The sequence below is a fragment of the Solenopsis invicta genome, chromosome 5 (genome assembly GCF_016802725.1).
Source record: "Solenopsis invicta isolate M01_SB chromosome 5, UNIL_Sinv_3.0, whole genome shotgun sequence".
NCBI classification, from domain to species: domain Eukaryota; kingdom Metazoa; phylum Arthropoda; class Insecta; order Hymenoptera; family Formicidae; genus Solenopsis; species Solenopsis invicta.
This window is the reverse complement of record NC_052668.1, coordinates 12,828,465-12,845,050: the sequence shown is the minus strand read 5'-3', so window position 1 is coordinate 12,845,050 and position 16,586 is coordinate 12,828,465. Positions and strand designations below refer to the sequence as shown.

The 16,586-nt window shown below is 27.6% G+C and overlaps 2 protein-coding genes across 3 annotated transcripts; one reads left to right on the top strand and one right to left on the bottom strand.

The window, feature by feature from the left end:
* Positions 1–7,985: 7,985 nt before the first annotated feature.
* On the top strand, positions 7,986–11,144 carry LOC105200009 (acyl-CoA Delta(11) desaturase). The gene is made up of 3 exons (XM_011167361.3): positions 7,986–8,223; positions 9,726–9,949; positions 10,864–11,144. Exons 2-3 carry the CDS (start codon positions 9,739–9,741, stop codon positions 10,914–10,916), a joined length of 264 nt encoding a protein of 87 aa, XP_011165663.1. The 5' UTR covers positions 7,986–8,223; positions 9,726–9,738; the 3' UTR covers positions 10,917–11,144.
* A 1,493-nt stretch (positions 11,145–12,637) lies between these two features.
* Positions 12,638–15,789, bottom strand: LOC105200008 (acyl-CoA Delta(11) desaturase). 2 transcript variants are annotated; one of them, XM_011167360.3, is made up of 6 exons: positions 15,674–15,789; positions 15,087–15,259; positions 14,623–14,753; positions 13,788–13,993; positions 13,310–13,495; positions 12,790–13,099 (listed from the first exon to the last, which is right to left on the bottom strand). In XM_011167360.3, exons 2-6 carry the CDS (start codon positions 15,244–15,246, stop codon positions 12,790–12,792), a joined length of 993 nt encoding a protein of 330 aa, XP_011165662.3. In that variant the 5' UTR covers positions 15,247–15,259; positions 15,674–15,789. The 2 variants fall into 2 exon arrangements, with proteins under 2 accessions (XP_039305288.1, XP_011165662.3); XM_039449354.1 differs by lacking the exon at positions 15,674–15,789 and having other exon boundaries at positions 12,638–13,099; positions 15,087–15,246.
* Between the last annotated feature and the right edge of the window lie 797 nt (positions 15,790–16,586).

The window sequence follows — 16,586 nt, the reverse complement described above, 5'->3', positions numbered from 1 at the left end:
CATTCTAAAAGTTACTAAAAGTAACGTAAATTACAGACTTTTAGTACTGGTAGTGTATATTGGAACGTAATTGTAGATTTATTTATAGATCATTGACGCACACGTACTCAAATGTTTGCGGACGTTTAAATTCAACATTCAACATTGATCTCAATATTCTCAATCATAAGAATTAACACTCAAGTGATATTTGAAAATACTGAATTTTAGAATAAGGGCTTAAGCAGAAAGATGATCGCAATAGAGTCGTCGTTGTAGTCGTAAATTCGACATACAAAGAATTGATGTTAATCATCAATCGTATCGAAGCTATACAAAACAATTGATGTTTGCGTTAATCGTTAATCACATGGCAGCAATATAATTAACAATTAATGTCAATAGTTTATGCGTTGGATTTATATTATGTTCAACTATATTTACGTAAATGATAATATGTTCTTATTATAGATGAATTGTTATAGAATAGATGAATGAATATGTGTAAATAAAAATGATTTAATATGAAAGTTAATGAAGAACCGCGACGAAATGAAATTGTACATTTTTATATAAATGCATTTACATTTAAACATGTATAAATGATACAATTGCCGTATTTACGTGACAATGTAATTGATAATTTTTGCTATTTTATTCCCATAGATTTCAAACATGCCTGAACTTTAGCCGAATAATTTATTATACAATCTGAATAATAAAGCTAAACGTATTAAATTTTATGTGCTGTTCGATTGCAGTCTATACCTAACGTGAGATAAGTTCAAAAATCGTATAAATTTTTAAAAATATTTCTTATAATTTCTTGGTTTTAAGCCTTTTTGTCAAAAGATATATGTCTCATTAAATGTCATTCTCAAGACATAAATCAAGACTGTAAAATAACTAAAAGACGTCTAAATTTAGACAACTTTTAATAAAATGATTAAAAGGTGTCTGCAATTTTAGCAACCTTACCCTATATGTAGAATAACTAAAGAAATTAAACTATAAAAAGACAAGTAGACAATTTTATTTAAATAAATGACGATAACTTTTATATCTTATTAGCGTATCCACATAAAAAAAAGCAACTTGACTAAAATACTTCTTTCGATGTATATTTTTAATATATATATATATATTAAAAATATACATAATTATTCATAAAAAATTTTTATTATATAGTACATATATATTATATTTTATATATATATATATATATATATATATATATATATATATATACACGAATATATTTTATATATAATGTCGTCAGGATGACGACAAACGTTTAACTTACTATCTGGAATATAAACAGGGTTAGAAAAGTTACTTTTTAAAAATAACTAGTTACACGTTATAGTTACAGTTATTCAAAAAGTAACAAAAAGTTACTTTTCAGTTACTTTTTTGTTTTTTCTTGTAACATTTTAGAACATTACCAAATTAAATATTATATTCTTATATTTCTAACATTACTTAATTATTTTATTTATATTGGAACGTGTTGTCAAGTTGTTTAGTTTGCTGTTTTTCATATTTAAAAACGCTATTGTTTGAAATTCAGTGAGAAACTAAGATAAAAATTGCTCCTGTGTTGATTTTTGTTATCTGATGAAAAGCACTTCACATAAGTATCTATTAAAGACATGATTAAATAATATATTAATTAAATTATTTTATTTGCAGATGCTTCATCGTGATGATGTTGTATACATCGGGGATATTCGTATTACGTTGTAAACTTGAATGGTATCGGGCAAATTGGATAATCACACTGATGTTTATAAATTTAACAATAAATATGTTTAATTTCTGTAATTTCTGTCAAAAGACATACAAGACATTTAAGAAAATTTAGTAGTTATGAAATATAAATTGTAAAAGTATTCTTTTACAGCAAAAAATTTGATGATGTTCACAATTGCGCTGTGAATAAATAATATCGCATTCTACGTCGTGAAGGCGATGAAACATCTAAATATTGAAGAACAGGAAAAGTGTATTATAAATAAAAAAATAAAGAATTGCAAACCATTATTTCTGGATGCATATAGTGAGCGGCTAAGATAGCTGTTAAAATAATGCGGGCGTGAATTATATTAGATGAAACGAAGAAATGTATTCCGAAAATCATCGAAAAAAAGTGTTGCATCCTGTTGCAACTTTTTATTGACCGATTGTACATACGATTAGAAGTCAATCATGAAACTTTTTCCTTAGAGTGGAAAGGTAAAAAGTGAAAAATTTCGCCATTAACTTCAATGGTTAAGATTTCACTTCTCACCTTTTCGTTCAAGAGAAAAAGTTACGTGATTGACGATCCCAAATAGTACAAAACATCATAAAAATTTTCAGGTTTAAAATTGAGAACATTTGCAACGTTACCGCTAGCTCGTAGTTATATTGCAGAAATCTTTTATAATTTCTATACAATATCACAATGTTTTAATGTAAGGTTTATGCAATGTTTCTTTAATCTTTCAATGCTGGATTATGATTCTAACTTTGACTTCTTATAACAAATGTTATATTAATAATTAATATTATTAAAATATAAATTTTTGAATTTTAAACCCCTTTTTTTTTCTCTTCATCTTTTTTCCGTACTTAAAATTTCCTTTATTCTTTCTCCTTTTATTTTTTATTATTATATCTTTTTTTTATATCCAACGTTTTATAATATCTATCCGTCTATTACATGTGATTCTTTCTGAAAGACAGAAACAAATATATTTTATTAAATAAATTTTTATTTCTATATCAAAATTTCAACAATATTACACCTAATCTAGCGGTTATTACGAATGTATATTATTGTTTTGTGTATATTCGCTTTTCTATTGTCTTTTTATTTTATTCTTTATTTGAAACTCTTTCTTTTTGTTCTTTGTTTTTCCTTCTTAAAATTTTTTTTATAACCCTTTTTAATATAAATAAAGTTTTAACTTTGGTAAAAAGTTAATAAATTAAAGTATGTGTTTCAAAAATAACTAGTTACAGTTAAATATTAAATTATTTAAAATTAACAAAGTTAACCCAGTGAGTATTATTGAGAGGAAAAGATTTTTAAAAAAACTTTTTAAAGACTTCATTAATTTTTCTTGAAAATGATATCAATAAGTTATCTTTGTACGTGATGTTTTTTAAAAGATCTCTTTAAGAAAAATTTTTTAAGATCTCATTAATTTCTCTTCAAAATAATATCAGTAAATTATTTTTTTCCAAGATGTCTTTTAAAAGAGCTCTTTATTATGTCTATTTACAGATGTCTCTAGAGTCTTAGAGAAAATAGCTCTTTAAAAGGACTTTTTAAAGATTTCTATATATTGTCTAATAAATACTAATAACTAATAAATACTAATAACTAATAACTAATAACTAATACTGTTAGTATATAAAATCATATCTTACGCCGTATGCTAGAGCGTATGTTGCGTATCTCAATGCCCCCGGTGTTGTGTTCCTGTGATGCCAGATTGACGTTTTTTGACTACTCTGCCCACAGAGATTTAAAAATGTTGATATTGTCCACTTGAAACCAGGCAAAGTCCGCAATAAAATAATAGTTGCTGACATTGCCACCATTGGATAGGCAGTGCTAACTTTTCCCACATCATTTCCACTAATAAAGTATTTTAAACAACTTTGCTTAGTTGCGTTTGGCAAAGCTGACATTGCCCGGACAATGTCAACACTGCACACCATGCGAACTTTGCCCGTAATATATATAAAGATAATCAAACAATTCCATTTAAATAAATAACGATAACCTTTATATCTTTTTCTAGAAAAATAACAAGTGATCAAAATACGTTTCCTTCGAAATCGTTCCACTTTCATCTAAAATATCTTTTTGTACTATTTATAATTTTGAAAAAAATTGACTAGATTAATCCTTAAACACACCGATCCTGTAAAATACGGAAACACATTTTTGGGTCTGGGAGACTTTTTCAACTTTGAGAAGCTATATCTTTGATTAAAATCAATATTTTTTTACGATTTTTTTTAAACAAAAGTTCAAAATCTCAGGAATGTGACTGCACAATCGGCATTGCCGAAAAATAATTTATTGTGAAGTTATAAAAGAAAAACCATTAAGCAAAAATGAGAAATTGGTCAAAAATCCACGTTTCCTTCAAAAAATCATATTTTTGCAACAAAAAACATTTAAGGACTTTTAAATACGGCGTTTTAAAGCTAAAGAGTCACACTTTCAAAATAAAATTTGGCAAAGTCATTTCTTTTAAAAAGTATAATTATGTAACATGGAGAATATGAGGTATTTTTGGGCATCTAAAAATCTACTTTAAAAAAAAAATTATATCTTTGCAACAAAAAACTTTGAAGAACTTTACGATACGGCGTTTTCAAGCTAAAGATTCATACTTTCAAAAAAAATTATATCATTGTCATTTCTTTTACAAAATGTACTTATGTAACAAGGCAAATATGAGGTATTTTTGATTAAATCGTGTCTAAAATTGAAAATTGATGTGTTTCATGATATACTTCGGAAAACCTCCCTTTTCTACAGTACTTTATAGTATTCCAACTTTAGACAAAGTATGCTACATGCGAGTAACATTTGCAAACCGAACTGTTCGAACGTATTTTGTCCAGCTTTTTTTTATGTAAAATACTCACAAAAAAAGTTTCACTTACACACTATATGGGTCGCATTGACCCTAACAAAACTTTGCTGCCGTGTCGTTCGAATTCTAATTGACCAAAGAAGTTGATCAACCATATCAATCGAAAGAGGAGATTTCAAACTTTTTTTACGTCTTAGTCCGAACCTTCTATCTCATTCCGTCTTCACATAGCAAGCGTTCAAAACTTCATATGGGGTCTCTCAGACCCACTTACGTGTTTAAGGGTTAATTAAAATGATACATTTTTTATAATGTGGATATAAATTCGTATCCCTTCTAAAACCAAAAAAGCCCGTTTATAACAGTGTCAGCCGAGTTTGAAAACATCTGGCCGTGAAAAAATCAATTTATCGATTTTTTGGACAGAACAAGCGCGTTTTCATATGACGTTTTGTTTTTAAACGCAGAGTTGTCTGACATTTCGTTCGTTTCGTTTACAATTTTAGTGTAATAATCTGAGCTTTTTTAATTAAAGTTGGTTTTCTAAAATAATGTTGTGTCATTTTCTGCGTTTGGATAAAAGTCCATTAGAGATATGCTTGTTTTTGCTTCGTTTTGGAAAAAATTGCAAAAAAGATAAAATGTGAATTATTCATTGGCATTTATATATTCACATTGTCACTTGCTTAACCTTCAACTTGTCTAACCCCTATACGTGCTTAGGTGAGGGTCAGACTGATCCAGACGTACGAATATTTCTCTGCATTTCGCTTTTATTTACGACTACTACTTTGAGTATCTTTTTTCTACATCTTACAAGGAAACACAGGGAAGTGTCCGCCTCAGATTAAAAAGAGTTTTTAATATGTTCTAGTACAGATAAAAATAAGGGACACATATTTTTTTATACGTGCCCATACGCACTTTAAGGGAGTGAAACACCCCTTTGAAGAAAATTGGGTTTTTTCTTTCGAAGCGTGTATCGTCGAAACTATAAGAGATAAAGAAAAATGTTATCAATGAAAGTTAAATGCATATTTTTCTCGCATAAGATGACAAAAACATTTCAAGGACAGTCTGTGTCTAATATGAAAACGCAGACATTGAGAAAAACATTTACTACAAAATAAAACGACACTACACTAAAGAATTACGGTGTTGTAAGACATTAATTTCTTGTTTAGAAAATAATATGTAATTAATATAAGTTAAACATTTATTTACTGGTCTACATGATTCGACTAGAATAGTTGTTTTCTTCAACATTTTACAGATAAGGAGACTTGGATTACAAAAAATTATTACTCACACATTCCATATCTTTACTATTTAACGCCAGCTCATCAACTAACAACAAGAAAACTAACATAAAACTAATTAAAAAATTAGTTAGAAATTTCATCTTTTATACTGCATTTATACAATTCAATTAAAGTGTTTATTAAATTCCATTAGTGTAAAAATATGCATAACCACGCTACGTGCGCGTGCACTTTGAGTCATTTCCTTACATACGTAACTCTTGAATTTATACATGTCAATACTGCCGAGACGTAAACATTCTGTTAAGAAGAAGATAGAAAATGACCCTAAGTGCACGCACCAGTAGCGTGGTTATGCATATTTCTACACTAATGGAATTTAATAAACACTTTAATTGAATTGTATAAATGCAGTATAAAAGATGAAATTTAATTCTAACTAATTTTTTAATTAGTTTTATGTTAGTTCTCTTGTTGTTAGTTGATGAGCTGGCGTTAGATAGTGAAGATATGGAATGTGTGAGTAATAATTTTTTGTAATCCAAGTCTCCTTATCTGTAAAATGTTGAAGAAAACAACTATTCTAGTCGAATCATGTAGACCAGTAAATAAATGTTTAACTTATATTAATTACATATTATTTTCTAAACAAGAAATTAATGTCTTACAACACCTTAATTGTTGTTATTCTTTAGTGTAGTGTCGTTTTATTTTGTAGTAAATGTTTTTCTTAATGTCTGCGTTTTCATGTTAAACACAGACTGTCCTCGAAATGTTTTTGTCATCTTATGCGAGAAAAACATGCATTCAACTTTCATTGAGAACATTTTCCTTTATCTCTATAGTTTCGACGATACACGCTTCGAAAGAAAAAACCCGATTTTCTTCAAAGGGGTGTTTCACCCTTAAAAGTGTATTAGAACACGTGTAAAAAATACGTGTCCCTTATTTTAATCTGTACAACATATTAAAGGCACGTCGAAATCGGAGGGAGTCACTTCTGTAGCGCACGAACGCGCGGACGGGTGCGCGTACTGTACGTATAGAGAGGTTTCTAATTATTTTTGGAAAATGGAAATGTTGTATCGTAACTTTATCATATACCGTTGAATTTGTAATAAAATAAGCTTTATTTTGCTTATAAAAAAAATAAAAATTTTGAAAAAAAAATAGGTAAGTGGTGGGGGAAAGTATTAAAAAGAATTTTAAAAAAAATTTTTTTCCGCTGTTATAAATTACTCTTCAAGCCATTCAACTTTTATTTAAAACATTTTTTTCTATCTCTTATAGTTTTGACGGCATACGCTTCGAAAGAAAAAAACCGATTTTCTTCAAAGGGGTGTTTCACCCCCTTAACGTGCGTATGGGCACGTATAAAAAAATACGTGTCCCTTATTTTTATCTGTACTACAATATATTAAAAACTTGTTTTAATCTGAGGTGGACACTTCCCTGTGTTTTCTTGTTAGTCTGAACCAAGTAGTATTAATAAAGCTTAAATATTTTAATTACAATAGCAAAACAGGCGCGCAATACACAACTTTTGATATTATAAATTACAAATTTACTCGACACTCACATAATTCTTGATAACTGTCTCAAAACGCGATCTCTATGATGACAGCAGCTCACGAAGTAAGCATAGCATGTGAAAGCCAATCAGCATTACGGAAAAGCGTCAACAATAAATTTCGAGTATCGATTTAATATGAACTTTTTCAGACAGAAAAACAGCAGTTCTTTTATTCCTTGGGATAATTAGATTTACAGGCGACTATGTAATTTTCTGTGCGATTCAACGTATTAATTAAAAGTTTATTTTTAGTTTTCAGATTTTTTTCAATTCTTTTTTACTTGATACTTCTTTTAATTTTTACAATACAAACATAAATTTTATTCTGTACATTAATAACACTAGTAAAAAAATATATATTTTGTACATTAATAATGCTAGTAAAAAAAGTACATGTTTTAATTATTTTAAATTAGACAAGATTGTTATAACTGTAGCAATAACGTAATACATGGCAATCGAAATCAGGTTACCATGCAACATAGAAATAAAAATAATGATAAAGCATTTCCACAATGCAAGCATAATTATGTAAAATTATTGTAAAAATGCTTGACCAAAGTATAATAGAAATGACAATCGGTAGCAAGTGTAGTTAACATTTCGTAATCGCTACACATTTAAACGACCATCTGCGACTCAAGAGCAATACTATACTATTGCGAAGTAACACTGTATCAGCGAAGAAGCCAGTAATACGAATAATACAAAATATCTCGACTTAGCAATACAATCAGTACAAAGCACCGCAATCTAAGTAGCAATACAAACTCTTCAAGAGATTCCGATCAAGCACACCACCAGAATTGTAAGCAAGACAATTATATAAATATATACTCTAACGCTTTCGAACGGACTCATTCCTCCTTCGAGTCTCTTCTCGGGTCCTCGAGATCCCGGCGTTTTCAATCAATTTAATCAATCATACAATTGAAAAAAAAGATTTCAAATTTTTTTTAACTTTCTGGTCTGAACGTCCTATCTCATTTTGCCACACAGCAAGCGTTCAAAACTTTATATGGGGTCTTTCTAACTTCCTTGTGTGTTTAAGGAAGTTAATGCTATAAGAAGCATATATAATATTCCCTTTCCATCTGGAAAAAATTTATTTTATTGCGAAAAAATAACACTTCAGCCAGGATTTCATTTTGTAATTGATCACTTCAAATGTTTTTAAAACAAATGCATTTTCAAAAAAATATATTTTAGATAAAAGTTATATGATCTAAAGCAGGAAAAATAATGATAAAATCATTTCCTTTCTATTACTACTCAATGACTGACGAGGACGACCCCCTAACTACTAGTCGCCGATCGAGACAAGTAATACAAAAAGATAAAGATGTTAACATTATATCACTTTACAAATTATTATTGTCTTTAAACAATCACATTATTTAAGTGATGTTCATATATTTTATGTGTTTACATTTTAACTTTAACTATAATAATAATTGAAATTTATTTAATATTATTTTAAGTGACTGTATTAATTAAATTGAAAGTTATAAATTTATTGGTGAAAATGTTGAGTAAAGAAATATTTTTTAAGTATAGATTTAAAAAAAATTTTTAATGTTTGCAAATTATTATTTTATGTTTAAATTTGTATCAGTTTATAATTACTTAAAAATAAAAATAAACGACTTTGTTTTTATATAAAATATAAATAAATTTAAATGTGAGTAAAATTAATCCCCACGCGATTATTTACATTATAAAAACTCAGGCTTTTGCTTATAGTGTTAATGTGGATATTGTTTAAAGTAGGGGCCTCTTGCAGCAATGACTCCTCATTCACTTCTATGAAGTTGACTTCGCACTTTTTGAATTTTGTTTTTTTTTTCTTAAGTGTGCTGCAATGTGCTGCATTTGTGTCAATTTGTACTGCAAATCGCAGTTCAATAACATAAAGCATTAAAAAAACAAATTAAAAGACCAAATTTTTGTCTCACACTTTTTAAATTTTGTACTTTTCTTAATGGTGCTGCGTTCTTCTACGTTTGTATTCATTTGTGCTATAAAAAAGAAAAAATTGATAACTCAAATAATAATTGAAAAAAAGAAACAGTAAATTACATTGCAATAAATAAATGTAAATATACAATAAAAGCAAGAGATAATCGCGAGAAGCTTAAGGGTCGCTAAAAATTTATGAAGAAGGGGATAAATAAAAAATTTGAATAAATTACATTACACTATTGGAACTCATGCCAAATTTCTGCATTTAATGCGCACTAAATGTGCACCAACTTGGCCAATAAAATATGCTATTAAATAAGAAATAATGAACAATTTTTATGTTAACAGACTTCATGTAATAATGACATCAAGTATAATAAACGCACCTGTACTATTCAAAGTACCATTCAAAGATGGAACTCTTGTCGAACCGCAAGTTATTGAGGAAAAATCTGAATATGTTAGAACAATCTTATGGAAAGTTGTAATAAATTTCTCGTTATTACATCTTGGCGCTCTTTACGGAGTTTATCTCTCCTTCACATCTGCCAAATTTGCGACTGTCCTTTTTGGTGAGTAGTTCAATTTTATTGCGTGTAATGTATCTTTTCCTGCTTGCAAAATAATTATATAATGAAATACTATTTTTAATCACACACTATTTGCTACAATACAACTAAATTCAATAGATACGTTCGTAACAAACTCTGTTTAACTTTGACCTTATACGACCTTATAAAATACGTAATACACGTAAGAAATGGAAAAATAACGTGATTCTGCGCGTCTTTGAAAATATTCAATAGACTGATGCATTGCTAACAGAAAAAGACATTCATCATGAGTTTAAAAGTCACGCGTGACGGAAACGTGAGTGAGCATATTTCGACATTTTCTATTTATCGCGATATAAATATTCAAAAAAATATGCAGATGATAGGAAACAATACGAAATGCGACGGATTTATTTTAAAATCATTTTATGTAAACGAAGTGATTAAGCGATTAATCAAAATAATCCATATCAATATCGATTAAATTATTCTTATTTTAGTATACAATGACTTTTAAATATTTTTTAATGTTTATGTTTCATTAATTATATATTGTACACCTTCATTGTAAAAAAAACATTTATTTTATATTAAGTATTTATTTGACACTAATTATTTATTTTAAGCATAATCCTTATGAGCACAGAAAGTTCACGGGACGTCCAGAGGACGTCTTGTTACGTTGACCAGGATATTGTAGGGAGTACCTGTTATAATCCTGGGACGGCCTCAGGACGTCTTGTAGACTATCAAATGAGCCCCTCATTACGTCCTGTAGACATCCACAGGACGTTCTAATTTTATGAATTTTTTCAAAGTATTCGCATAAATATTATATTGTTACATCACATAATTTTAATGAGCAAAACAATATTTTTGCAACATTTCAAAAAACATTTTTCGCAAAAAAAATCTCGGGAATTTTCTCTCAGAAATTTCCAAGTGGCCACCCATCCAAGTCGTGACCGCAGTGGATGATGCTTGACTTCTGCGAATTGGATCTCTCGTGATGATCTCTGAACAAATCTGTCAACACTTTATACTAATACGTGTATATGATGAATAGATTAGGTGAATATTGTATATCGAAAAGATGAAATATGTATAATTAAAGCACATTATTTTTATAAATCTGGAATAATTTTTTTGTTATTTGTTTAAATAAGAATGTAACTAGAAATATGTTAATATAATACAATAATTAAATTAAAAATGAAAAAAATTTTTATTAAAAAAACATTTAAAAATATTGTTTGGTCATTGAGATGTAAATTGAGGTTTTTTCATCTATGGATTTATTTCGTCTATCAATGGAGGAGAAGAGAGTATTATGGCTACTGCGACAATATGGTTACCCCTATTATCTCCGTTATTAGATGACGTATTCTAACAATTGCTTATGTTTATTCATTTAGTAGCCCGCCGGTTTTTAGTGATGTTAATATGACAACATAATAATTGACAATTGTTATAAGGCATTTTTACTTTTGAGCACTTCTAAACTTTTTCAAGGTTCACCTTTAACCTTTAATTACTCATATTTTCTCATTATTCTTAAACTTGAGTGCATTATCACACGAATGTACATACACTTGAGTGTTTTTTTTTATTATTTACCTTTTTATTCAGTTATACACATTTTGAGTTATAGAAAGTTAAAACAATAACATGGAATTTCATTAATATAGCCTTTTAAGCAAAATTTTTATATTGAAATATTTCTTCGATAAATTGTCATTCTAGAGAGCGGTATTTAGAAACATTAAAAACATTATTTTATGCTTGTTGTTTAATGTTAAACAGGGATAAAATAATATTTCTAATAATAATTATAATATAACTAAATTACTAATGGTATTTTTAAAGTTGCTGAACGCAAGAAAATTCTATATTTGGAAAATTTTAAACAATGGAAAATTAAAAATACATAATTTTGTAACAAGATACTGTGTTTCTTCTAAACTAACTTTTTTAAATTATTCTTATAGATAGCCATATTACAACCACTTTTTTTCTGCCACCAATTATGCAGAGCATTAGATTTTTATAAATTACGTCCTAAATAATAAATATTTCATCACTTTGAGCCTAGAATCTGTCAAACAACACTTGTAAATGTACGTTGATAAATGTAATCGTTCAAGTTTCAATAGAAAATATTAATTATAAACAAAATGATTTAGTAAAATGAAAATGGGTGTCATGTTACCTTCTTCTCCTCTAATATTTGTGTTTCTCAATAGTACTGTGTTCAAGAAAGAAATCTCAAACTTCAAAATTGAAAGAGCACAAGCACAAGTTTCAAATAGTTAATATATGCTGTCCAGAAGTGTAAGCATTTATAGCTAAATGGAATAACCCTGCAGATGAAAAAATCATAGGGGTTATCAAATTCATAGATTATATAAGTGTTTGACGTGTTTATAATCCACACGGCAAACCTCTTAAGAATGTCCTAAGAACACACATGGGATGTTGTAACGAACATTTAGGACAGATTTAAGATCGTCTTGAAGACGTTTTGTACTGTTAGAAATGATTTAAGGAAAATATAAATTTAATGTTTATTTTTTTACAAGTTTCTGTATGCATTAGTTTCTATAAGTACGCACTAAAAAATCTTAGAGGCGAAATTTAGGTCTTAATATATATGTAATATACAGGAATTTCATAGTAATATAAATTAACATTTGAATTGGCTTTCTGTTAATTAATTTTAATTAAGTGTTTTACATATATTATTGTATACAATTTTAAAAGTTTTAGTTTTTAATTAAAATTTATAAAATATCTCACATGTACATAAAATTGCATTAATCGTAATATTATTTTAATTAATCTATTCTTTCGCAAATTTCTTAATGGCGATATTTCAGCTTCTGTCTGTAAGCAGCTTCTTCTGCGTTCTTTTTTACTTCTTCTAAAGCTTCATTCATCGTTTTTTCCGATATAGCGACCTTATACAGAGCTTCTCGTACATCATTGCAAGTAGCGGTCTTCATCTGATTGATGAAACCGAATTCGTATAACATCTTGATGACTAACGTGACAAAACCCCTTCCGTAAGTTCCAAATTCGTCACTTTTCCAGTCCCATGGTAGTAAATAATGATAATTCATCCAGTAAGACTTGGATAAGAAAAAGACAGAATTGTCATCGACCGGAAATCTAAAACATCAATACAAAATATCAAAAACTGGAAACAAATTGAACAAAGATGACGCATGTAAAGATAATTCATGAATGCAATATGTCATTAAGAAAGAATAAAAATATATTCAAGTCTCATTAACACGAGAATTTTTAAATGTTGACTCTTTGACATCTCAAAGCATAGCTTGTAGAAAACGAGAAGGTATAAAAAAAATAGATATTAACTTGTCCCCTCTCTTTAGGCCCCAGACCAGCAGGGCACTGTTTACAAGCCATGAAATGTTAGTGGTGATCAATAATCTCGCTGCGCCAATAATTAAAAAGGCATTTACAAACGTTTCATCCCAATATTTTATAGGCAGGTTGATAGGCAGTAGCAGTCCGAACACAATGAAGAGTATATAGTACAACCTACGTAATATATTTCAATAATTATATTTTTATATATTACAATTAGATTCATTCATATTCTTTGGGAAACAATCTTATGAAAAGAGAATAAGAAAATATGTGCAATTAGAAAATTAAATAACTAAAGAATTACAGAAGTTATGAAACTAAAGAGTAAGCATATTTACGGAGATAATAGAAAATTATAAATATTCCCATTTCTATGTAATTCTTTGTAGTATATAAAAAAAAGTGCATAAAAGACAAATAAGTTATTTTATGATACATTTGAATTATGTAATTGAAGACATACTTTTGTTGCGTCCAAACATATCCATCCATGTCAACATCGCGCATATCGATATTCTTCGCATATTTCTTCAAATCGGAGGGCGTTGACAAGAGATTGCTGATCACATGAGAATAAAAGAATCCTTTCTTATGATTATACGGGTCTCTCTCGGTTCCGTAATATTTATGATGCACCCGGTGCCAAAACACCCAATTATATATGGAACCCTGTAAAGGTAAACAATTTTAAATATATGATTAGTTTATAATTTATATTTTTTATTACATTTTTAACATACACAATGTTAAAAATTTATTGTAATATAAGTTTTGCTTTTACTATACAGTCTTTATTGTTTCTAGATTTGTATTGATGTTATCATAATTAATTAATATGTTCACTATCACTGTACATTTCCAGAATGATGAACATGACTTTCAGTTTTATATAAAGAGCAACGTCACAAATGTGTAAGTCAAAATGATAATTGCGGAACTTTTATTACAAATATATGTAAATATTTATTGAAAATTTGCACAACAAATTGTAATTGTTGCAGAAGGACAATGTAGCAAGAATATTAAATGTTGAACAGATAAATAACATATATATATATATAAAACATAGACAAAAGATGTATGTAAGAGAAAATATGAAAATAGCATTATTGTCAACATATAAGAATTTTTTATTCTAAAAATTTATTTTATTATATTATTATGTTTATCATAATATATTTCATTATATTAGTTTATTATATTTTTAACATAATATTAAACACAATATTTAACACAATATTAAATTATTTGCGTATTTGAATAATATTGAATGTTTAATCAGTAAATCTTTTATTTACCACGCCTGCCATTGTGTGGGCTAGCATTATGAAGAGTCTGAGTTGCGATGTTGCGACGAATGTTTGATGTGCATACAATCTGTGAGCACCCGCCGTTAATGCTATAGAACTGATTGTGACGAGGAAAGAAACTACAAATCAGTAAAATATTCATTAAATAAATAAGAGAAAATAAAAACATATTATAAAAACGATATGACAAGAAGCTTTTTTATTTGTAAAAAATATATTTAAAGCTTATATTTACAGAATACTTACGGACAATAGCAATTTAATGTTGACATTTTTTATAGAAATAATTTCATTTCTGTTATTCCCAAATATTTATAGAGATACTGATAGATATGATAGAAATTTAACCGATTTGTCTTAACACTTTTATATTTACACTACTTTCCACTTATACTTTACATTTTCATATCCTTTTTTATTTATAGTTTTACTTAATGATTTGCAATACTCACAGTAGAATACCGTCATCCATTTTGCTTTGCTGAACAGAAAGTATAAGCCAGCGAGACCGATGACGTGAAGGTAAATGTAATAAAGCACAGAGGCCCATTTTATTTTTCGCTTTTCCACTTCATTGCTGGTGCTGCTGTCATTTTCTTTGGTTTCTTTCATGTTAATATCACAACTATCGACATAACAAAATCCAAAATTAAATAAACATTTTTACTGAAAGTTAATTGGTACTTGGTAACACGGCGAATATAATTAAAATGTTTTACTGAAAGATGTTACAATAACAAAAGTGCAAGATAAGATTAATTAATTAAAAACCAATTAACAAATTACGGCTTTATAAAGATTTACAAAATATCTTAAATAATTTTGTTTCCTATAAAAATGTATTTCTGAATTATAATATATATATATATAAAAATAAAAAATTGCGATCAAAGAACAAAATTAAATTTGGACGATAGAATTCTTGGATATTTTATTGGATAAAAAAGTAACAACTAAAAAATAAATACGAATGGAAAAATATAAGCAGTTGAGACATGTAATCTTTTTCTTGAAAAATAAATATATTTGTTTTACTTACGTCTCGCGAAACTTATCACACTGAAACTTCTGAAAGAACGTAAAAGAACTACACTGCGAAGGTATAATATTAAAAATACTGTGACTGGCCTTACGACCCTGTTCAGAATTTCATTATCAACAGCAATGAGTTACATTTTCCTCGTCATTTCCTGTGTCTTACAGATGTATTATCATTTGTGGACTTGCGTAACATAAATAAATTTGAAGTTTGTTATTATCTATGCGTTATAAAATCTGTTTTTTATAAAATAAAAAGCCAAATAAAATTAACTTAATTAATTTTATTTTTTATAAACTTTATAGAGATATTGAAATAAGAATAAAATGCTTATTTCTATTACTCACAAAAATAAAATTATTTTTCATATAAAACATTTGTAAATAAATTTTTTTTTTAAATTTGGGTTATTAAATGTGGTTTTTTAAATAAAGCCTAAATCAAAACTGAAAAGAAAAAGGAACATTAGCTTCCAAATCACTTTTAAAATAATTATTAATCAAAAAACCAAATTTTTCAGGGTCTACTCTATCGTTAAGCATCATAATTATCATTAATTTTGTCTGTAATTAATTTTTTAAATTTAAAAAATTCTTCATCATTTAAGTGCAATTTCTTAAAAATTAGCAACATTAAAAATTATTATTTTCTGTTACAAGCCATACACATAACAAATAAATGACAATGGCCATAACAATAAAAGCATAGGTAGATTTTAATTAATAAATACATTGTTTATAAGAAAGCATATTTTTAAAAAATGATATATAGAGGAGAAGAGGATAATATGGCAGTCACTTTCACTTTATTAAAAAACTTTGTTTATAATCAATACTTTATATTGAAACTTAAATGATTATATTCTTCAAAGTGTTGTTTAACAAATTCTAAATTCAAAGTGATGAAATATTTA